The sequence below is a fragment of the Channa argus genome, chromosome 1 (assembly GCF_033026475.1).
Source record: "Channa argus isolate prfri chromosome 1, Channa argus male v1.0, whole genome shotgun sequence".
Lineage (NCBI taxonomy): Eukaryota > Metazoa > Chordata > Actinopteri > Anabantiformes > Channidae > Channa > Channa argus.
Window position 1 is genome coordinate 11,042,027 of NC_090197.1, and position 25,216 is coordinate 11,067,242.

General features: G+C 40.6%; 1 protein-coding gene across 2 annotated transcripts in view; it reads left to right on the forward strand.

The window, feature by feature from the left end:
* Nucleotides 1-25,216, forward strand: part of samd12 (sterile alpha motif domain containing 12) — a 96,230-nt gene that overhangs the window by 19,002 nt on the left and 52,012 nt on the right. For both annotated transcript variants that reach the window (XM_067496544.1, XM_067496545.1), the window contains exons 3-4: nucleotides 7,132-7,261; nucleotides 16,391-16,531. In XM_067496544.1, the coding sequence (XP_067352645.1) occupies nucleotides 7,132-7,261; nucleotides 16,391-16,531 (271 nt within the window). The remainder of the gene's footprint in view (nucleotides 1-7,131; nucleotides 7,262-16,390; nucleotides 16,532-25,216) is intronic.

Here is a 25,216-nt window from a genome sequence, read left to right on the forward strand (position 1 = left end):
ACAATGCATAAAAATGTTATGCTGGTGTTTAGAACCATGGTGTCTAAAATATCAACTTTATTAGTTGTCAGCTTTTGAAATATTCTAAATTCGATAATTCATGTTAAGAATGTTTTGTTTTGTTGTTAACAGCCCGTTTATCTCGCTTTCACAGTTTTAGGTGAAACTACCACTTGAGGGCGCCAAAGACCATCTATTGAATTTAATGAGACAAGCCATGAGACAAGTAAAACAGTCTCCCTTTAATGCATTTTCATGTTGCTCAACGGTATTTGCATTTCTGCTGATCTTACAAATTAAGCAGCAATCTCACAAGCACATTTAGTGCCACTCCTGCAATTTTTTAAAAAGGAGGACAGGGCAAGGGGACATTTACAGCTCATCAAAAAACAAAAAACAAAAAAACATTTGATTAAAAAGAAACATGTTACATCATGGCCGCGTGGGGCAAAGTGTGCCCATTGAATGTTTTTATTCTGATGTAACAGAAATGATCAAATCCAGTCTTTTTTACATGGGTAAAAATGTCCTGCTGATCCATTTATCGACGCCTCCCCAGAGTAAAGGTTAATTCTGACCAAGTCAGAAAAAACAGCTGATTTGTTTTAACTCTAATCTGACATAACTTCCTTACTTTGACTATGCTGGAAACAGGGCTGATGAGTGATGGGACTAAATCCAACCAGTTCACTTACAGTATGAGGCACAAAACCAGACCATGATGGACGTCATCCTATTAGCAGGTCATTCCTTACAGTGACCATGCAGTTATATTTACTTGTACTTTGATATGCAGTAAGTGCTAACTAGCAAACATTTGCATCCTTATATGCTAAACTAACGGTAAACATGGCTCATCTGCATTTTTTCTGACTTTGTGACACTTATTCAGCACGTGGTTTTCTGTATAGCTTCACAACGCGAAACAAGCCAACCACAAGACTTAAATAATGTGATCCGTCATGTTCCAAACATCTGCATCTTCAGCGCAAGCAGACTAACAGTTGATAAGAAAAGAAAAGATAACCTGTGTTTTTTCAGGCTTTTCTTTTGTTATTATGATCCAAAAGGAGTAGTCATACACGGAATCAATTCTTAACTGTCTCTAGAAATAGACCTTGTTTTGGACAGCAACGAGACAGGAGTGATCCCTTTTGACGCACACACACACACACGCTGAAATTCTCTTTTGTTCTGGGTAAAATCTATTGCAATTAGCTGTCAAACAAGTGGAGCCACACTGTCCGCTGTGTAAACTCTGGGTGATCAGGTCTGGTATTATTTGCACATACAGTACACAACTGTCAGTTAATATGTGGTAACTCAAAAAAATAGAGTTTCTGTAATATCTGTGCTATGTAGTTATCATCAGGTAACTTTATATCCCTACATTATTCCGTTAAAGGCTAAATCTGAACTGCATCAGAGAGTTTGAGGAAGTAATTTAAGTGACTGAGCTTTTGGTCTCAGTATTGTGTTTCAGGCTGCAGTTAGGAATTATATGTTCTTGGAGAGAAATACAGTGCATAAAGAAGTATATGAAGACTATAATTACTCAGAATAGGTTACTGTATGTCGTTCAGTCATAGTATTCAGGTTCTGAGCTGAGTGTTAAAACGAGCTTTGCAGTGAGGATATATTAACATCACTGTTCACTGTGTCAGTAGGTTCAGTAATTTGAAGTTATTCCTGCGTGAAGGAGGATGCTGACTGTGAGCAGGGGAAAGTTTTTACACACTTGTGTTTGATCAAATCATTCAGAAAACTGAAAACTCAGATCATACCGTATCATTTCCCGTTCTACCAACTAACCTACCTTTAAACATTTGTTTAACTTGTATGTTAAAAACCTTTGATTCTGACAATATATTATAGTGTAAACTGTGGTGCAGCTCGCACAAAGTTCAGAATTAAAATAAATCTAATTGTGTCTTCTTAACTTGTGCATTCTTTTTTTAAAATAGGTAATTATATTTGCTGTAAGCCTCAATATAATTTTGGCCTCACTTTGATAGCTTAGTTTCAGAAATATACATATGAAATATTTTCCATATGAAAAATTTGTATATGTTTTACAAAACATTGGAGAGATTTACTGTTAATTCAAAGCAGCAGCAGTTTGATCAAGCAGCAAGTAAACATGATGTTGGCACAGCTTAAATCTAATTTTCTGGTACTTCATTCAGTACTGCATATTTCGGACAATATATATATAAATTCAGAATGTTTCCTCAGCTTGTTGGTGGGCAACTTGACATTTAATCAGGACTGTTGACTAATATACTGCCTGTAAATCTCGACCCTATTGTTTGCAGCATTCATCTTGTTTTCACGTATTTCAATGATCCCTCTATTAACACTGAATAAATGGAGACCTAATAAATCGGAACCTTTGCGCTTACCCGTGGGAAGGCATACTGTTGGTCCTTTCAGTTTATCACAAAACAGTGTTCATTTTTAAATATTGGATTAAAGCTGAATCCTGCGCCTGGCTGGATTTATAATCAAGCCGAGGCTTAGCCATAGATTAAACACGAGTCAGAAAGCAGCCATTTGCACTCAGTGTATGGTTATAACATCCATAACAAATCAGCTCATCTCAGTCGTAATTAATATCAAGCCCAAGGTGAATATACTTTGCTCGGTGTTAACACACCCTGCTATGCTTTATGGGCACTGCCAAATCCCAAGGTCAGGCACAGTGAAGAGGTCTTGTGTACTTTCTTTGATGTGCCTGAGTGAAGTTGGCAGCACCTGTAAATCCAATTTCAAACAGAGGCTCTTTATGAAGGCTTATTAATTTATCCAGCATAGTGTGCTATTCTGTCAGCCATCCACAGTTTTCTGGACTCCTCGCTCTCTCTCACTCTCTCTCGCTCTCAAACACACCCTCACACACTGTCTCGCTTTCATACCCATTCCTGTATGTAACAGATTAATGAATACAGGGAATATTCATCTCCTGCCAGCTCTGGTCCAGAGAAGAGAGAGAGAGAGAGAGAGAGAGAGAGAGAGAGAGAGAGAGAGAGAGAGAGAGAGAGAGAGAGAGAGAGAGAGAGAGAGAGAGAGAGAGAGAGAGAGAGAGAGAGAGAGAGAGAGAGAGAGAGAATGCCAGAGCTGTTAATTAGCTGTGCAGTGCAGGTAGGGCAGACGACACAGGGCTCCGTGTCTCAAACAGCCATTCACTCAGTCAACACCTCACTAATGGCAGTGGCCCCTCCTCTCACTGCTTTTCCGTCTAGTCACACCCTGATGTAGTTGCAGTGCTCAGTCGTGACACCAGAGGGAAGTATATAACTGTGAATCATACTCGCACACTTTTGCTACAGAGAGGCAGCATCACTGTCTAATGCGGCCGTGGCGCTCTTCAAAAGTGGAAAGCAAAAGAAAGAAAACATTTATTAGGTGGTTTATGACTATATAAATAACACTTTATTACAGTTTATAAGCAGAAGTGTTCATGAAAACTTCTCCTGTTGTGCTGTGATAGATTATTAATGGAATAAAAAAGAGAGTAGGAGTAAGTTCTAATTTTTAAACGCCTAAAAATGTCTTATGTGCATGTGTTTTACTATAATTGGACAGATTTACTGAACTTTATTATGGTTTTGACGGCAAATATCATTTTGCAGTGCATTACATCAGTGCGGGCGTGTTTATCTATTTCTCCATTTATTTCGGCTAGAAATTCCTGTTGCTCTCCGTTTCAAAGTGTTGCTCTGCTTTGATGCCGCCTTTAACAACTTATGTACTCTTTTGGAAACCTTCACCCCTGACAGCTTGCATTTCAAAATTGTCTGAAAAATAAAGTCTCTTTTTGACTGAGGCGGTTGAAAACTTGCCAGCATTTATGGAAAAATGTTCAAAAGAGCTGGATGTCGTGTTAACCAATTTTCCCTTTTAATATCGTCTAAAAGAATCTCTTTCCAGAATACATATTGAGATGTTATGATCATAATAATGATACATAATGCCTCTGGTTACACTGACATTGTCGTATGTAGCAACCGAGCAATAGGAGGAACAATCGAAAGTGTTTTCTTAACCTGATTGTACAATGAAATTGGGTTGAGTTGTTATGAACACGGCCATGTTTCATCCAACAAACAATATTGCCCCTAATGAAGGCTGCTACGCGGCTGTAATGGTTCTGAACAAAAACAACAGCTTTGTGCTTGTCAAAGAGCTATTGAATATTTGTTTTGCCCTTGTACGCATTTGCCCAATAAATGAACTCTGCCCACTTCTTTTGTCTGGGGAAATATCCAGGGGTCGAGGTTTCAAATTACGTTATTCCTGGGAAGTAAACAAAACTCTGTAAAAACTATGAAATCAGTTTGACATCACGATGCCTTTGTGGTCACTTTTAATTCTAAGCACAGTAAATTATTGACAAAACAATGTCATTATTTCTGGTAATTGCTGCAGTATTTAACATTTTAATTGAGTAGAAAGCCATTTGACCCTGCAGTCAGCCTTATAGTGTAAGAGCTGAAATGCAAACGATGGCACACGGGAGATGTTGGCTCCATGTTTGCATGTGGAAGGATTTTCACTGCTCTCGTTTCCTTGCTCTTTATGTATTCCGCTCCAGTCTTGACAAAGGGGTCATGTGATAGCCTCCTTATTAATTTAGCTGAATACTTTGATTTCGATCTTTAAATGCTTATCAGTGCTACTGGGATTGCATGCTTCATTATGTATGGAATATTTTTCTACTCTGGTGGTTAATGTCTGGATGTTTGTACCAGGGTCCTGTTCATGTTAGGGTTGTGCGTTTCCCCCCGGGAGTTTTATTCCTCATCTTTTTATTTTTGAGTTTGCGCCTTGCTCTGTTGCTAAGGTAACGGGAGGTACAACTAGGAGCTGTACTGGGCTTTTGGATATCAATTAAATACCAAAGACAGAGCAACACTGAACACATACTAGCACGCATGGCTCTTGGATTGTTTAAGAGTGTGTGTGTGTGTGTCTGGTCTCAGATGTATTCCACTTAAAAGTAAAGCAGGTTTCTCCTCTCACCCGTCCTGTCACTCAAATCTCTAATTGGTCCAGAGTCTCTTGAACACAGCTCTCTGAGCACGATTGTACTCCTGTTTTTTTTTTTTTTCTTTCTTTCTTTTCCTCCGCGCTGTTTCCTCTCCACCCTTTGGCTCTGGCTTGCTTGCCTCCTGGCAGGCAAGAAGGCACTGGCTCACCTTTTGTACCAGCCCCAGGAACAAAGCTATAGGCTAAATCAGTGCAAAATGTAAAACACAGATGGCCATTGACTCACAAATGGGTTCATGGAAAATGAATCTCCTGTGTCAAACTGCTGAGTCCACTCTGCAGCACTGTGTTTTTTCCTATTCTCTCTTTATTCTCCCTCATGTGCCAGTTCAGCCATCCTCCACACTTCTCTCCTGCTAGTTCTACTCTGCCAAACTCTCTTATCTCACAAGCTCTCAACACACACACAGACACACACACACACACACACACACACACACACACACACACACACACACACACACACACACACACACACTACTCTCCCTCTCTTTTTCACTGTGTCCCTCACTCTTTCCTCAGCCTGGCCTCCCTCTCTCTCTCGTTTGTCGCCTCGGGCTCCTAGTCTGGGTTAATTAGCATTGAGTTGAGTTGTGTTTAATGGTTAATGTGGCTTCTTCCTGCGATGCCACTCCCTCCCCTCCCTGCAGATTCAGCATCCAGCCTCACAGGCTGCCAAGCAATCGCATTAAGAGCGGTGGCCTCACCTACCTGCTCACTTGCTCGCTTTGGCTGTCTGTCACTTCGCCTACCTGCAGGGGAGATGGACCACATGCCCAAACCAGCATGTACATCTCCCCTAATTTTGCTTTCTCGCGAGGATGCTAGATATAGACTGAGTGGGAAGGAGCAGCGGTGAGGCACAGGAAGAGAGAACAAAGTAGTACCATATAATAAACAGGTGAGAGAAAGGAGATGAGAGCTACAATACATGGGGAAAGGAAGTGAGAGACAGTTTGATAGATCTGACAGGGGCTGAGCAACACTGAATATGGGGGACAGATGAAAGGTGGGGGAAGGAACGAAAAGGCAAGGTGGAGGAAATGCTGCCAGTACCTGTTATTGTGCCTTCTCTGGGTGGAGAAGGGAAAGGGCTTCCATTACTATGCCACACCACACGGCAGCCGGAGAGCAGGCTGAAGTGGAAGGGAGTGGATGTGAAATTTTAATCACCTCTCTCTGTTTGTAATTTTAGTAGCCACTCAATCAAAATCAAAAGCACTGCCAGCACTTTCAAGAGCGATGCTTTGGCAGGCTACTGCACTGCCTACTGCTGAAGTATTTAAAATCAAAATGGCATCTTGAAACAAGAGTACAGTGCCATAAAGATACGTGAATGTGGCGACCACCCTTGCCTAATAAGCTGCTGGTCACTAACCTGCAGGGGAGAGGTGGACACATTGCTAGTGTTCAGGCAAGTAACATAAAGTAGCGAGTTGACTTTATACGGTAAAATAACTGAATGACTGAACATGGGAAATGCTGCACTTTTTGATAAACAGGGTGTCAGCATTGTCGCTCTGACCTCATTATGATGCGGATGTTAGCCTTTAGCTAAAAGCACTTTTGGAAGCACTTTTAAAGGCTGCAGCCTGGTAATGTGGTTGGAGAAGCGATCGGCCAATAATAGAGGAGCATAGGAAGACGACGCAGCCCTGAACAATTTTAGGCTTTGATTCCTTCAAACTATGTGCCAATGTTTTACAAGGAAGGCAAATTAATTTGACATCCTTGTCAGGCCTTCAGGATGCACACGGTGCAATTTGGTGAGCGATAATGAATCACTGATGATGAGTCAATGGAAAATGATACCAGGTAAAAGTAGTAGGTACTGCAGTTACTGTGGTATCTACTATAGATCATGGGCTCTAACTAAAATTTTAAATTGTTGGTCCAGCCAGCAGGCTAATGGATTTGCATACTGTGTCTAGACAAGAACAAGACGGGAGCTTTAGTGCAGAAAACGTGTAACATGGGACTGATACAACCACTTTAGTTGAAGTCAAAGTGGATGGATTCTACAATGAGGACATAAGCAGCTATCTGATTAAACAATGTTTCTCCTATGTTCATTTTTTCTAGCCAGGGTATGTGAAGCTGTCCAAACCAGTGGCTCTGTGGACCCAACAGGATGTGTGCAAGTGGCTGAAGAAACACTGTCCCAATCAGCACCAAATCTACAGCGATTCCTTCAAACAACACGACATCACAGGTACTATTTTGAATGTTTTTCAAGCAACCAGCCAGCACAGGAATTGCTCTCTGAAGTCACTTACACTGATATTACACGTTATCAAATCCACATGGTGGTGGTGGTGGTGCTGGTGGATAAGGGGGAAAACAAAAGGAGCCTTGGCCTGGTTTAAGGTGGGGCTCGGCTTTTACAACCGAGTTTAGAGCGACGTCTGGGAGGAACATGATCATTTCTTACACTGCGTTTCTCATTTCTTCTCGTTATGGATCCAGATCTCATTCACAGGTGCTCTGCCACCTGCAGCCCTGCCACCCGGCCCACCCTTCTGTCCATCCCTCCTTTCCCACTGTCAGTGTTACCACTGACAACGGTTGCTACGTCAATCATTTCCCTAACGAGGCTTCTCAAGGTCACCCCAGCCATAACACGCTGGTGCACATAGCAACAGACAACCGTTAATTGCCGTGCTCTCTACCTCTCAGAGCACGGCCGATCGCATTAATATGTTTATTTGTCGCTGTCGAGGACCTCCTCGACTCAGCGACTGGCTGGCAGGATAAATTGCATGGCGCTCATGATGAGTGGAGTAATGACTCACGCGCCCATTTTTACCTTTTGATGCATTTTGTCTGTTATATTTTTTCATAGTTTGGGGATTTTGCTTCGTCGGTTTAATGATCTGAGAGATATAAATCTTGCTGGTTTGTCTTTCAAGTGGCACATACAGTATAATGGGTCTCGTCAGTAGCATTTCATGTTTTTTTGCCTTATTTATGATACACTATAAATATTCGCAGGTTCATATTTTGCTACAATTAATATGTCTCAAGTATTTTCAGCAATAGTTTAGATTAAATACAGACTTACAGAGGCCACCATTGTAGACTTATACACATACAAGAGAAATCATGGTGCATTTATCCAGACATTAATTTGGTGGAAATTTCTCAAGAGGTCCATATCTAATTAAAGAAAATTTAATCAAACTTTAAGATTAAGCACCTGAATGTTCCTGAAATGCTTAATGTGTTCAGGTACAGGGAAGTCGTATTATTCTTTAGGTGATTAAAACATTAGAACTCCGATTGTTAACGGCATATTAACTTGATGACCTCTGTTTATTTAATGACTTTTATAGACTCGTACAAATGGTTAAGCAAATATTTGTGCGCACGCACGCACATGTTTTTCAGTTGGAAATAATGACGGGCACGAAAGCTGCAAGTAAATCAGTTTGTCTTCACATCGAACATTAATTAACGGAACCCAATTAAAACAGGCCACGCCACACCGATTGGGTTCACAAGGCAATTTGCATCCCAATCAATCTTTGAAATATTATGCAGATACTGTTCTATCCCTACAAGCTATTACAATAAACAAGGAGTAAACAAATGATGCATGGAATATTGTTGTGAAAACAATCATGCATAGACAAACAAACAGTGAATATGAATACATACCACAATGCATGCAGGCCTGCAGTGGAGGATATATTTTCCATGCTGTGACACCTAAAAGAAAAATTGGCGATATATGTTTCTGTTCATGTATGTCTGCATAAACGCTGCTTAGCACTGGAGTCTCCAGATTACAGCGCTGTATTTCCTGTGTCTCCTGTCCAAATCAATCCATGACAGGATTCTCAGCCCTCTTACCCGCCGCTCAATCGCACTCGTTTGGGCACCGTAGTCATCCCTTCATTAAGTAGCAAATCAATAAACGGTCTCTATTTCGGATCATGATTCAAACAGACAATCGTGTCCTCCCTCCTTTTGGCCTAAAACAGCAGCGAGGGAAACGCATTTTACTGCAAATCGGGGCTGGTGAAACATTCAAACAGCCAATGAGTTCAGTATGCAGTGGCTGGCTCCTCTAACGTCAGCGCAAGAAATCAATGTTTGCCATCCTCCCTCAAGCCTCCATTGCCAAGAAACTCTTTGCTCCCCTCAATCTTCACCTTTCGCCCTCAACAGAGGCGGCACCAGATTTGACTTTAACACCCAGTTGTCATTAAAAATACATTAAAGCATATTAAGGCATAATTAGATATTAGTCCCCGATCTGTTATAAATACAACGACAAAGCTCTTTTGGTGAGCGAATAGTTTGGCACAATAGATGAGTTAAACACACATTTCCAATGCCTTGGGTGCAATCAGCACATTCGGTCGTGAGTTTTCAGATTTGATCTAAATGCATTCAAAGACAGTTATAGAGTAGCTATTTGTAACGGAATAAAACAATAGGCCCTGGACACAGACATTCCTATATTTCCTACATAGGTGCATTGAGGAGGCACAAAGCCTGTATTTTCATCTCGTTACAGTAATTCCATGTCTCTTTGTTGTCATTTTCACCTCTCTTTTTTTTTTTAGCGCCATTGTGCATCTCTTTGTAGTCATTTCTCCTTTTTTTTTTTTTTTTTGCAGGCTCTTTGTTTCCTTGATCAAACTTCTGCGATTCTTCTTCTTATTACGTTCTTATTTTGCACCTCTTTGTAAACCTTTTGAGTCACTTTGTGCTCATTTTTTTTGTGGGATCGCTTCAGTTGTTTTGCATCGTTTTCTCGTCATTATCTCTATGTATTAGGTTTTTTGTTCCTACTTGGTGATGTGTGTCTCGTTGTTGTGCATACACTTGTTGCAGCTTTCACCTCTTTGACCGACTTTATGGTTTGACTGTTAAATGAGAAGTAACGGTCAACACGTGGGCGATGGGGAGGCTGTGCCACCTCTGGCCAAACTTCTGCTGTATAGTGGGCTGAATAACCAGCCAACCACTGAGCTAATCTCAAAATGCTGAAGATTCAATTAAAACAGACAGTGCAGTGTGAATTGGGACTGCAAATGACTACTCCCACCATCCACCGGTTAGACAGTTTTTTTTTTCCCTCTAAATGAATTACCAGTCTCATAATGTCCATTGATGTATGGTGTCATAAGAACTTATTCTGAATAATTAATAGCCTGTAATATTAGTGTTTTAATGAAGGGAGGCCTGTCTCCAGCAGCTCACACTATAGCACATCAGCCCTTTACAGGTCTGTGTTTGACCCCCTCGGTTTGCCTTTAAAAATAACAGCAGCCGGTGCAGCTCTAGCCGCGATCTTCACATCCACTGAAAGGTCCCACACAGGCTACAAAATGTATATTTGATGAGCCGGAGAAAAGGATGAAACGCGACTATCTTAAAGGCCTGAGCAGCACTCGAATGATGGAACAATGAATTCCACAGGCACCACAAACGGCTGATATGCAAAGCTACTGCTGTGTAATAGATGAACGGCAATGCTGTAAACGAATCAAAGGGACTAACATGGCTGCAAATCAACTCTCAAGCCACAAAACAGCTACACTGGTGGCCACTGTTTTGTCTAATTTCCAGAAGGGAAATTTTAACAACTCAGTGCTGACGAGCTGCTTTGGGGACAATTTGATCCACAGACAGAAGGAATCATGTTTAATGATGCCATTGGCAAGGTGATTATATAGCAACGTGCAATATAAAATTAATTACTGTTCCACCAAATTGCATGTTTTGAATGGATGTCAGCTTTGTTTTTCCATATCGAGAGTCTGGAAATTAATCCTCAGAGATTATGAGTGAATGCAGTAGAGCACTTACATAAAGATGTTATACTTTACATCCATAGTGATGGTAATAATGAACAAATAAATAATCTATATCATCTTTGCAATTCCCCATTATACAACTAGTGCCTGCCTTCGTAATCACATAAAGAATGAAGAAACGCTTCGATCTGCCAGACTATGCTGATTGTGTTTAATTTCTGCTGTCACAGTTTGCAATGAGCAAAGCAGTAGGTTGAAATCGTGGTTTAAAACCCAACTACTACGCTTTTGATGTCGATTTGAAACAGAGGCTGTCAAACATAGTTTCTTTCTGTAACTCAGCCAAAGAAGAACATGCTACTTGTGCTTGTGAATATTCATTTTATAGGGTTTTTAAATGGCTTTGAGGCCACAGCTGCAGCCTACTAGGTATAGGTGGTAGTGAATAATGCAGAAAATAGACAGAAAAATACAATTATAGTGTACAGTACATCCAGCGCTTAACTTTTTCCACATGTTGGTATGTTACAATCTACAAACAATAACATATAAATGACAATGTGAAATAAGTTTGTTTGGATTCTTTGCAAGTGTATAAAAAAAAAAAATTCACATGTACTTAAGTATTCACAGCCTTTGCTTAATACTTCGTGGAAGCACGTTTAGCATCAATTACAGCCTCAAGTATGAGTATGACCATGAGTATGAACATCCTGGATGTCTCTGTACATTGCTGCATTTAGCTTTCCTTTGTTCCTAACTTGTCTCCCAGTTCCTGCTGCTGAAAAACATCTCCACAGTATGATGCTGCCACCACCAAGCTTTACTGTAGGGATGGTATTGGCCAGGTGGTGAGCAGTGCCTGGGTTCCTCCAGACATGGCACTTGGCATTCAGGCCAAAGAGTTCAATCTTTGTTTCATCAGACCACCTCCCTGACTAAGTCCCTTCTCTCTCAATCGCTCAGTTTTGCCGGCCGGCCGGCTCTAAGAAGGGTCCCGGTGGTTCCAAACTTCTTCCATTTGCGGATGATGGAGGCCACTGTGCTCATTGACCTTTAATGCTGCAGAAATGTTTCTGTACCCTTCCCCAGATCTGTGCCTCGAGACAATCCTGTCTCTGAGGTCTACAGAGAATTCCTTGGACTTCATGGCTTGGTTTGTGCTGTGATATGCACATTTAACTGTGGGACCTTATATAGACAGGTGTATGTACGTCATGGCAAAGGACATGAATACTTATGTACATGTGATTTTTTTTTTCCTTCATTTTTTTAATTATAATAAATTTGCAAACATTTCAAACAAACTTCTTTCCCACTGTCATAATGGGGTAATGTTTGTAGAATTTTGAGGAAAAAAATGAATGTGATCCATTTTAGAATGAGGCTGTAACAAAACAAAATGTGGAAAAAGTAGAGTATAGTTCCAGTGGAACACAGCAGTGCTGCAGTAGAGAAACCCATCATTCACACAGAATTAACAATGACAAAATCATATCACCCATATGTGGACTAGTCATCCATCCATGACAGGATGTTTGCATCACACTCAATTGTCTTTCCTTAGTGACCATAGAAATAATAGTTTAACTTGGGTTTATTGTGGAGGTAACTAGTTGTCCTAACATTGATTTCAGTACTGATTTCTGCAGCTGTAGAGTCCCAGTGAGCTGCTCTGGGTTGTTAGCTGTGGCTAACCACCAGAGGTGCAGCTTAATGATCAGCAAACTGAAAAAACATCAGTAGGGGTGAAATCAGCATGTGGCTACTGCTGCTGTGACGAGTGGAGGTTTGAGGTGGCTTATTATCTGTGTGTGTGTGTGTGTGTGTTCATTTGTCTCTCTCCTTCGCTTGCTTAGACTGAAGTCTGTTCCCTCTAGGATCATATCTGGCCTCCTCTCGTCCAGGAATAACATCAGCATTGGATCGCAGGTGTTCTGTGGCTGCAGTAGCCCTTTAGCTACAGGTCTGCACGCAGCTCGCTGACTGAGACAATCAGTCACCATTTACTTTAAGGACTTCAAGCTGTGCCACATCACAGTGGATACCAGTGAAGTGAAGGATATGCCCACTGCTGCCAGTCAGTTGTTGCCATCAGCTGCAGTCGTTGAATTTTTATTCCTGAGGGCGATGCTATCACTATCACACTTAAACTCCAGTTCTCAGTGCACGCATCACATGTTCTTCTTTGCTTGACAGAGTGGAGTGCGGATGTGGAGTGTAGTTCGCCAGATGCGGCACAGTGACGTTCGTCCCCAGAGGACACACATATGGACATGCAGCTGCGTGGGAGATTTGAGACTTGGAAGATTTACCTGAGGAGAAGGACTCATAGAAAACATTATAGAATGCATAGCTAGTTTTGAGTTAAAGGTTGAAAGTAGAGGAGGGTTAATTTGCTGCCTTTGTATTCGTGTCCTGCCCATAGCTGCCCCCCCACACGGCCATTATTAGGACAGCCTTTCAGCTCTCCCTGCAAAATGAAGTGGACTCCTGTAGGGCGTGTGTGTTTTATGTCTGATATGTGTGTTCCGGTGTGTGTGTGTGTGTGTGTGTGTGTGTGTGAGTGTGTTTTTCCTTTTTGTGCGTGTGTGCCGATGCACTTTAAGCTCCCATTCATCAAAGCCATGGTTGACTGTGCCAGGCTATAGCACCAGATTATTGTGCTTCAGCCCAACACTGCTGCTGCTCACCCACCACTCATTAATCTAATTCCCAGGGACAATGTGTTTGTGTCACAGCAGTCTGTTTCTGCAAAGTATGAGTGTATAACATGTGTGTCCATATTAGGTACGTGTGTAAAAATATAGTAGGGCTAATCCCTTTTTTTTTGTTTTTGTTTTTTTAGTTCCATTACAATATAGCTTTTGTCTACTAAATTATAGATTTATGCAAATCATAATCAATCGGAGATGGAGAAAGAATCATGAAAAATGGTGAGTATATTTAGTTGCAGCTCATGTTCCTGCAGGTTTGGATTCACTAGCCCTATTTCAGCTGTTTACATGTAGGATTCTGTAAATGTTTCATGACATTTGCTTACACTTGACATGGGATGAGCTGAAAAATGAGAAAGATCGAGGCATTTTAAAACTGTCCAGTACTTTGCTGTGAAAGAATCTGTAACACAAGTAAAAATGCAGAGAGTAAATAAACACTGAGCCAGTGATTTTTACTGTAGATCTGTTCAGACACCTGCATTAAAGTCTTTCTGATACGCAAGGAGGAGACAACAGTGTAAAAGTGCAAGTGTGTAGAGTTTTGGGTCAAACTGTAATGATTTTCTGCCTTGTCTTTGTTAGTCCGTCATCTTTATGTGTTGACCTGCCAAATGAACCAATGCCACGCTGTGTTATAGCACAGACGTTGTACCTGCAAAGAATTAGTAACAATACAACAAGCTGATATGAGTTTTGTTCCACTTACTGCACAGTACAGCCGTGCTTTATACTTGCCTTTCAACCCCAATTCAATATTTTTCTCATTTCCAGACATTCAACAAGCATCCCTCCCTCCTTTATTTCCTCTTGACCAATTTCCTCTTCTGTCCTGTCCTCCTCCTCCTGCTGCTGCCCCTCCTCCTGTAGCTGTGCTACACCGCTCAGTGTATTAATTGTGGTTTGAAAAATTCCCAGCTGAGGCTTGGTGGGATTGTCAAAGCCAATGACTCAGAACAGCAGGGCAATAGAGTGAAAGCTTGGACTCCTTACAGAAGTTGTTCCACCCTGCTGATGCTGCCTTGCCTACCGGAAGGAGCGACGCGTTGGCACCCACCTCCGAGAACTGGCACTTGGTTCACAGTCAGTGGCATCTGCAATACGCCACCTACCCACATTAATACACTTATAGACTTGTTAAAAAAATAACAGTGCTGATTTACTGAAATGTGTAACATTGGTGCTAAATGTTTTTAATGACTAATTTTAAATCACAACTGGTTGATCCCATTAAGCCTAATGTCCTGTGTTTGGGTCCTGGTTGGCTGATGACAGATGACGATGCCCTACCACCATCAGCACTTCATTGCCATCTGGTTTTTGGTGGCTGGACATTAAAGGGACACAGTTGAAAGATGTTTGCCTATAAATTGGATTTTAATAAGTGAGAAAGAGCAAAAAAAAAAAAGGAAATGGTTTTTTGAAAAATATGTTTTTACTGTAATTCCGTATCAAAACACAAGCGTCAAAGGAAACACACAGTTTCCATAGCAACATGTAATTTTTTATTTCCTAATATAAAAATATCTTCTGGTTACATTGCATTAATATCTCTTGTTTCATCCATTATTTGGGACAAACAGAGATAAAGTTGCTGTGCTGATATATTTTATCTCTGGCAACACTATGGCTGCTCAGTATGGATTCATAACAGTTTTCTTCTGCCAGTTTGTGCGTCCCAATGTTTCCGCCCTTCCGTCCCGCCCTTGATTTATTGGTCGACTCTCTCTTTCCACCTCACTAATCTTTGTTTTTCCATCTTCCTGGTAAATATGCTCCACTCACTTGTGCGTGTTTTTGACTCTACTTAGCTCCCGGTATTTATGTGATGGCTGCTTTCAGCACCATTTTACATTGAAGCATCTTAACTATGGAGAAAATTGGCCTAACATGTCCTCAGCGTTATACCACTAACGCATAAGGGTGCACAGCTTTTCCAACAACTCCCTTTCGCCCTGTGGTACCATGGGACTAGATGTGTCATAACCGTCTACAGTAGATCGCCCAAACAAATCAGGAGACAAACTATCAAGTCTGCCTCTATCGTGCTTCTTTTTAAAAATGACTAATTGCAATAGCACCAATTTAAAAATGCAAATCCAGTTGCAAGCTTGGCTTACCGGCATGACTCAAGCTTCCGATTTTTTGACGTTAATGATCTCACTGTTGACAGTCGCATATAAGGGGATAATCGCCATGGTCTTTACTTCAGCTCACAACCAATCAGAGCCAGTTTGCCCAACTAGGCATCAGGGCAAAGGAGCAAAGGAAGCTGCTGGGCTCCAACCTAATGCCTAGTAATTACCCTGAATGATCATCCTATCTGCTTACCATCCCGCGTTACAAAGGCACTCATAACAAGCATTAATAATTAGACCATGCTCCACTTGTGTTTTATCAGCAGCCCAAATCCCTTTCATAGAAACTGATTGGGTGATTAAATTATGGATTTTATACAAGTATTTGCAATTAGGGAAAGAGCTGTGAGGGATTTTTGCTCAAGGGATATATAACACTGATAGTTATGTAAAACATGTGCTATGCCGAGGGATCTTCTGGGCATAATGGCAAATTCAGAACTAATTGACAGTCACATAATGAGGGAAAACTCTTAAAATAGTGTGTTTTTGTGTTAATGTCAGAAAACAATGTTGCAACCTTTAAAAAGCTCTCTGCTAATCAACCTACAGAACACAACTTGCACAGCTATAATCTTCTGATTATATTTCATGTGCTCTCCTCACTGTGTTGTTCTGCTGATGTACATAAACTCCTTCTTTATATTCTCTTTAGATTGTCTCCAGCATCCTGAAATTCTCTCCCTTAACCTTCAGCCCTTTTTTGTTTCCTGTGTAGGGCGGGCTCTGATGAGATTGACGGACAGGAAGCTAGAAAGAATGGGCATCATGCACGATGCCCAGAGGCAGCACATCCTGCAGCAGGTCCTGCAGCTTCGTGTCCGAGAAGAAGTCAGGACCCTTCAACTTCTCACACAAGGTAGACTTTGCAGCACATTTGTTTTTTCACCATCAAAATGTCGTTGTGCCTATACTCCCAACATTTCACTCTACTTGTAATCACCTACCGTGTATGCATTGTTCAAGCTTGAAAACATGCAGCACATACTGTATGTAGAGCCCCTTACACGCTGCAAATTCCAAGCTTCCAAAAGCACATCCCGGGTTAAACCACCGTTACTGTTTTGAAGGGGGATGTATTTCCGATGTGCGTGTTATATGCCATGTTAAACCTCACTCCACTAACAATGGGGTGTCGTTTTCAGCGTAAAAATGGTTTTTTTACCTCAGTGTAAATTGACACAGGCGCCTTGAATAAGCGCCAGCTGAATATCAATACAGGCAGTGTGAAGGGTTTTGGTCTCTGTCATGTCAATATTATTCTTAGAATCACACAATCCAATGACTGACATTTCATATTTTGATAAATATTCTATACTATGCAGTATTCATGCACATGGCATCTATGGTCATGGCAATCAGTGCATGTAGGAAATGAGAAACTGATTATGCAACTACGACAGTCAAGCATCTACAGTGTCTTGTGGCCTCTTTGGATGTCATGTGATCATGGTCGGATTAGAAAATGCGGTGACTTCTCAGTGATCTATCGAGTCTTCCCTTAAAAGCCGCAGCTATACTGGCTTTTTAACTACGCATTCACAAAAAGGTGTCCTCATGTAGTCTGGTATTGAGTAGGTTGGTGGGGCAGTATCAGACGATCAGCTTCAAATCACAGTGATAATAGGTGGAAGGTTTAGGGGTAAAGCGTGTTGAGCATTGCCGTTTTCTCTGGCATGATCTCAACGTTAACCTCTTCCAAGTCTTTCATTGGCTTCCGTTTACAATGCAGTCAAAGTCAACGGCTCAACGCCTTTCAGCTCGTCCCTTCAGGGGTCGCCACGTTGATTTGGCTTGTGTTTTTACGCCGGATGCACTTCCTGCCGCAACCCTCCCATTTTTGTCCAGGTTGCCCTTGGTGGTTGGCCATTGTCAGTCAGGCCCTGTCATAGTCAATGTGTACACCATATTAAACAACAAGTATATCTAAAACCTAAGACTGACAACTTTACTTACCTGCACTGATTTTGTAGTATTGTATGTAATGCACTTATCTTAAAAAATGTGTGTGGGCTATATTTCACTCCGACGCAAGCCGGAGGATGATCACTGCTAGTGTGCTGACAGAACAAATGCCTTCATAATTTTGCAAACAGTGTTTTGACTAATAACATGTAAAACCAGGGAACGCAGTAAGTCTAATTGTAAGCAGAGATTAACAGTACCAAGCTAAGGAGAGAGGTCTGTAATGAAAAAAATTAAGTGTTCCCTGACATCAATGTACAATATTAAGAAATGTAATAGCCAGCAGAAATTCTGTTACAAATTATACTGATTTAATGTGAAATGAACAATCATTCAAATTCACTCTGGTCAATGCTCGGACATACAGAAATGACAGAGGGTGCTGCTGTTATTTGAAACCCAACAGAACTATAAAATAATAACAATTATAAACCAATTGGAAGTTGGAAGTATCAAATATTATGACTGTATTAAAAAAAATCTTTTTAATAAAATAAATAATGAAATATTTTAATAAGCAAAGCAAATATGAAATATTTGCTTATTAATAGTACATACATTGTAAATCCAAATTATGACAATATGTTGACACAAGATACAATTAAGTCATGAACAATGAAACATTATGTAACACTTTTGCCGCTATTTTGACTGTTTACCAATCAGAAGAGTAATATGGTTTACAACATTCATTTTTCCACTATTTACATTACTGTATGTAATTTATAGACTTTATTTTTTAGCACATACACACATGTGTTACAAGAGACACCATCAAGCCTCATCCTTCCTTTAATAACTTTTTCAGTGCACACTGTGGCGCCCTGCAGTTTTTCATTTCTCTGCTTCAACAAACTGCACCTCTCACTGCCCAGTGCATCCACTGTGGCATGTTTCATAACAACAGCCGGCCGCTGTTGTTTTCCATCCTCTCCTCACATTCTCCTTCTCACGCCGCGATTCTCAGCTTCCCTCGTCTCTTCCTCAGCAAATCTAACAGCTGCCTTCCTCCATCACCGCTACCAGCTGCACTCCGCATTTCCACCACCACCACCACCACCGTCAGCGCCCGTCTGCCCACAAACTCTCAGGGCTTTGCTACAGGGACTGAGAAAGAAATTCAAAGGATCTTTGTCACTTCATGAAATTCTTATAAAATATTTGGAGTCCAATAAGGCTTCCTCCATCCCCAAGCAAGAAGAAAATGGAGAGTTCAAGGGAAAGAGTTTGGCTGAGTGACTATTCTCAGCCTCCCCTGCTCATCTTGTTAAGAATGTGAACATTGCTATGATGGCGAGAACATCCAGTAGGGATCATAACAAATATTGAGCAAATAGAATGGGTTTTACACTGTGCTCGTCTGACATCATCACATCATCAAGGCAGTAACAACAAAATTAGCATGAGTGACGATGGGCTTTTCTAAGGCATAACAAGCAGGAATTGTTATTTTTAACACATTCTAAAAAGATCTTTAAAAAATAATTCATGTTGGTAATTGTATGTCTTAGAATAGGCAATGTTTTCCTTTCTATTATTTACTAGCTGCAGTATCACTGAATAAACACATGAGATAGAGGGAGAAAGTGGAAGCATGAGAAAAGGAAGGAAAAATAACTATTTTAAGTCCCCTAAGCTGTCGCTTCTAGAGAAATTTTGGCAAGCAGCGAGAAACTGGAAAGAGAAGAAATAGGGGAGTATTTCTAGGCCCGGGGCGCGCTTCCTTGAGCTGTTGCTAGAGGGAAATACAGCTGTAAGTGGTCGGAAGCCGAGCCAGCGAAAAAGAGAGCGATAGAGAGAAATGAAGTGAGAGGGCGGCGGTGATGAGATGATGAAGAGATAGAAAGAAAGAGGAGGAATGGTGAGAGGAGTGGGGAGAGGTGACAGGAAGGTAGACGAGAAAGAAAAGGAGAGAGAGGTGGTGAGAGGATGGAGGAAAGGGAGAGAGGAGTGTGAGAAAGAGAGAAGGTGAGAAAAGGAAACCCTCCTTCCTCCGAGATCTCTCGAAAGCCCAATCCAACTCTAAATATGTATGAAACAGATTTAAAGTATCTGCACACTGCGACAAGACTTGAAAAAATCCGACAAAATAAATCAAATGAAGCCTTAAACGTAGCTCGACCATTGGGTTTGGAAAATATAAATATAAAAATATACATTTTGTTATACAGTATAAGCCTGTTTCACATAGGAGCCTGTTGCTGTCTGCAGTTAGATTAAAGGTCCAGGAGCTATTTTATAATTGTGGTTTATATGTCTATGTTAAATAGAGAGGGCCACTATTTTATAATGAATTAGGAGCATACAGAGAGAAAGAGAGAGAGAGAGAGAGAGAGAGAGAGAGAGATCCACCATCTATAAGAGAGAGGGTGCAGGAGATAGTGCTGGAGCAAGGTACACAATAGAGAAGGAGGGAGCAGCCAGAGAGACAGAGCGAGGTGTTGTAATTACTGCAGTGTACCCAGACAGAATTAGCTAGACGGGCAGTGATTAACCTTTAAGGCTTGCGAGGCCATGGGAGGGAAATAATTAGATTTCCCTCCTCTCTCTCTTTGCCTTGGGGATGGAGGAAAGTGGAGGCTCATCACTTATTGCTTACAGTCAAAGGAGATGAGCCGAGGCCCTCCAAATCGAAAGTGATACCCAAACAAGAATGGGCTCGGCCCTGCCCTGGGTACGGCCCGATAGAGGCACTTTGGATTCATGTAGTGGTTCCCCCAGACAGGTGGCAGGGCACACCTGGGAGCAGCGGTATGAGCGGTGTGCTGTGTGGACAGGAGGGAAACGCAGAGCAGCCGTGATGCTGAATGAACATGACGCGTGGTTTACGGTAATCCTAAACAAAAGAGTGCTTCGAAGCTAGCGAGATTACCGCAAACTCAAGTTATCAAGGTTTGTCAGCGATGAAAAGAACAGCAAAGGCTCAACAAGAAGATCAAACTGACGAGGATTTTTCTCAAGGGAAGAATTGTCTGGGCAAAAAGCTCCAAAAGTAAAGGCTGTGATGGGCACGGACGTTTAAATAATGTGTCACCTGATCATGTGTGAACCTTGTGTTTAAAGCTGTTGTGAATGTCCCTCTTCAAATATTACAAAAAGCTTTTGTAAAACATGAAAATTATCCAAATGGGGGTAATAGAGCATACACTTGGATGATCTTCTCTCAAAGGAATTCGTGGAGGTGCACTTATTCATGCAAGTTGAATGTGACAGTATTGTGGATAATAATAATGCCAGCGACATATTATGACACGAAAGACGTTCAAATCCTGCCTACGTTCTCACTTCCACATGCTGCTTGAACAAGAAAGATAAAAACGTCCTTCATTGCGGCACCTTATTTCTAATGTTGGAAAGATGGGAGCGAATAGCTCTGTTTTCATCATTTGAAAACAACTTTTTTGAATCAGTTTTACCACTAATAACAATGTGATGAACGTTTAGCTTTTTTCATCATTTGCACAACAACAACAACTGATTTATGTGTGATGTGAAAGTGCTCAACATGTTCTTGTGATGCTTACTTAAATTAACCTTCTATTACACTAGGTATGTTGCAAACCTCCACAGTATGAATAACATTTTCTTAAAATTAAATTGTTCTAAGTGGGTGGCAGAGCATGCTGTAAAGTTAAGTAAAAAACGTGAAGTATTTATTTTGACTTAACAGACACACTTATTCAATCCAGTGACTTTGTTCCAACAAGCTGTACATAACAGTCACCGCTGCCATGTTTTTCTGACATGAAATAAAAAATATAAATCAAAGAGATATTTGTTAGGTACAAATAGTGAAAAGTAGCCTCCCGTCACCCACTTTCCAATTTCTGAGGAAAGTAGACTCGTAATTTGCTTCGTAACCATTTGTAAATGATCATGAAAGTTTCCTCCTTCATCTGAGATTAAAATTTCAAGGAACAACTGCTTTTGGGCTTGTGTGGTTCTCATTTGAAAAGAGTATGGAAAAATCTAACAACCACCATGTGAGTTAAAAAAAAAAAAAAAAAAAAAAACGAGGCCTGGATTTCTGGTGATTCAAGCACAGCTGTTCTACTGTGATTTCAGTAGGGGGGGAAAAAAGGAAGGAAAAACAAATGATAAAATCAGCAGGGGAAAAACTGCTTTAATTAAACATGAACACAACAAGTAAAGTATGAGAAGAAAATATAAGAAGGAGGTTTATTAAAGGTTTTATGAGGTGATTTAAAACATGATAGAAGTTTAATTGGCTCTGCACTTCTAGTGAGTCCATGTAAAATCTTTGTGTGGCACAGCCATGCTCGCTGCACGGGATATATTTAGCCTTAATATTTGTATCCATAGAAACAAATAAAGATCTTTCCGCACCTGAGACAAATTGTGGAGGGCAGGGTTGAAAACTAAAGCATCCGTCCTTCGTGTTTACTTGTCTTCACAGGCAGCTTAAAAAGTTAGACTCTGAGACAATGGGAAATAGGAAGTGAGGGTGTTATGATTAATGGCATTGTTTCCTAGATATTAGCATTTAGGCATTAAATAGTTGTGTGTAAAACCTCTGAATCTCCCTGAATTAACTCCAACGATTGGAAGCCGTTAAGTCACCGTGCTTCTGCCCTATTAAAAAAAAAAAAAAATATATATATATATATATAAAAATCTAATTTTCCTCTTCTTCTGTATTCAATTTCATGCTTACAGTAGAACCATTTCAGAGTTTTCAATAACAGTCCTATTCCAGTAAATATGCTATTACTGGTTTGTGAAATCATCACTCTTGAATTACACAGCTGACAGAGCTCTATGAAAGTGGTTTTCTGAGTACATAGTGCTAATCTGTGAATGTAGACACAAGCTCTCTGTTTATGCTTCATTTGCTGTAACAGGCTCTCTTATAAAAGGGAAGACTGGGACCACTTTGAAACGTAGACCTCAGTGCTACACAGTTTCACTTTGCTTTAGTTTGTGCATTAGTGTCTGTTATAACATTCAATATTTTTGGGCGAGAAGCTGGGTTGCTACTGTACAATCCATTATTCTGTCTCTCTTTTTTTTTTTCTGGTCCTTTGTTCGTGGTAAAGAAGTAGTTTGGAATTTAAATGTGTGTAACCTGTCGCTACTCTGTGATGGAAAATTAGGCAAAAGCTTTGTTTTTTTGTTTTTTTTGTATCATCATGTACATCTTATTTGGGTTCAAATATGTTGATTGAAAACCACTGCAGTGACATTCTGATGCTGAATCTCAAACACAATAGTCTAAAATTCTTGATCCCAGGGTGAAAAGGTTCAGTAGCAGCTTTTTGTCGAGAACTTTGGCCCCAGGGCAGTGAATGAATGAAGCTTTCCTGTTGTGCTTTAGTAGAGTTGGGTTCCTTTGCTCCAGGCAGCTTAATGAATTATCTGTCTCCGCTTCATGGCTTCTTGACTTCATGGAGGAATCTCTTTAGTCAGAGATCTTTACTGAACAGGATGTCTGCCTCTGTTATTTCCCCCCCCCCCTGCTTCTTAACTAGTTCAACATTTGCCATTGACATAAAAAGAGACACTTTACTGAGCTAAGCACATCAGAATAATGGTTCGAATTGTCCACTCATGGGTTTCATAGTTTCCTCAGATAGAACATTATCACTCCATTTTACAGTCTGATGATTGTGGGATAAAATCAATAAGTCTTTCATCATAACAGGCCCAAAGAGAGAACATCAGCAGTACTCTGGATGTGTTGGTCAGTCTGTTTATACCTAAACTGTATTTATTTGTTCTTAATGAAAAGGAAAATTTAATTTACAGATGTCTAATAACGCAGTGGCTTTAAGAGCAAGTTCAACTGAAAGGGTTAAAAAATTCTAATCACTTGAATTTGACAATCGAGGTGATGTCGCAGTACTTTAACTCCCCAAACTACATTTGCAACAAGCAAAAACAAAATGTTTCAGTTAGTTTCCCTTCAAATTTACAGCTTTTCTTTGCGGATGATTCACTGTATATCTACTTCATGTGTTTACACACAACACTTCATTGCCTAAACTTTAGCGTAATCAAGCCTTAGTGTTTCAGGCTTGGAAATCAAGTTTATAACCAGAGGGTTGGCAGGTCAAGCAGCACTGGCAGACACCAGGTTTGCTTTTAATCCGCCCAGTTTACTTGCACCTTTGAAGGGGACATTGATAGAAAAGTCATTTGTCTTTAAAAGGTACAAGTCTCTTGCTTTCTTCAAATATGGATGCATTTTTGTTTTGGGGATAATTGCAGTTGTTCTGTATATGTAGCTTCACACACGAAACATTTGAGAAATAATTCTGTTAGAATTGCAGGGTGTCAAAATTCATAACGAGGAACATCCCAGTCAAGATTTTGGCCGCATTCCCAATCTAAGCCTTTTAATTCCTGCTATTGTATATGGATACAAAGTCTGCTTTCCACCACCATCATGAAACATTAAATTAAGTAATATCTTTTAGAAGGATGATGTTCCACCCCTCCAGTACTGTGGAGCTTCAGAGACTTGGAGAACCAATGCGATGCAACCAATGCCACACTTTATGTTGTTTTTTTTTTTCCTTTAACGTGTCACACATGTGTATTAGAGAAAATGCTTTTTAAATATGTATACAGCATGTTGAAATAACAGCTGTATTCTTTTTAATCTGAAGTTTGTGAGTGTGTGAGCTTAAATTATTGATATATGAGTAAAACTAATAACTGGGAGAAAGCAATTTCTAAAGCTAAGCCTCTAGCGTGAAGATGTGTTACTCTGCTGTATTTTCTGGTATTACAGTTGGACGGGAGTTCACATTATATTGTTCAGCATTGTTACAGAGTCGAGAATCTTCCTTACACACGATCTTTGGCTATGTACAGACACTGGCCACAGAGAGCACTTTAATCAACAAAGTTACTCACAGATTAATTTAATCTAATATTCACTCTCCTCTGCGGCAGAATGCAGCACTGCAGGGCCGGGCTGTGAAGGAGAGCAACCCTGTAACAGGAGCAAGTGGAGATGGAGGAAACTTGTTAGAGTTCAATGAAAAAAAGAACCGGATAGTTGATATAGATTGTTTAAAATATGCCTGGATAGGCTTGGGACGTTCCTCTTGGTTCCCAACTGATCAGTGATGTTTCTGAGATTTGTGGTGAAGCTGAACATTAGGTACCCAGTGACGTGTTGAGGTTATACCATTTCTAAAATGTCAAAGTCTGAAATGTGAACAATCTGATCAAATCTGATGTAAGGAGGCGTTCCAGCAAAATGTGACAGCTGTTTTCGCTCAAACCGTTTTGCTCACAGAGCCGTTGATGTGTTGACTGATAGATTGGATGTAAAACACAAATTGGTTCTTGACGAAACCTAATCAGTGGCCCCAGTACGGTTAAACAGTGAAAATCTGTATAATTCAAACAATTACTTATCAGGGTCCAGTCACTTTGACCATGCAGCACAGGAAGGCACACGCGCTTTCAGTGTGCCCTGTTGGCCATCGTGTATCTTTACCTCAAAGTCTTTATTGAATCTGTTCACTCTGAAGACTTAAGGGAATCAGGCCGACCCTTGTCCTTCCTTTGGGCTTTTCATTGAATCAGATCTTTTGCTCCAGTGTGC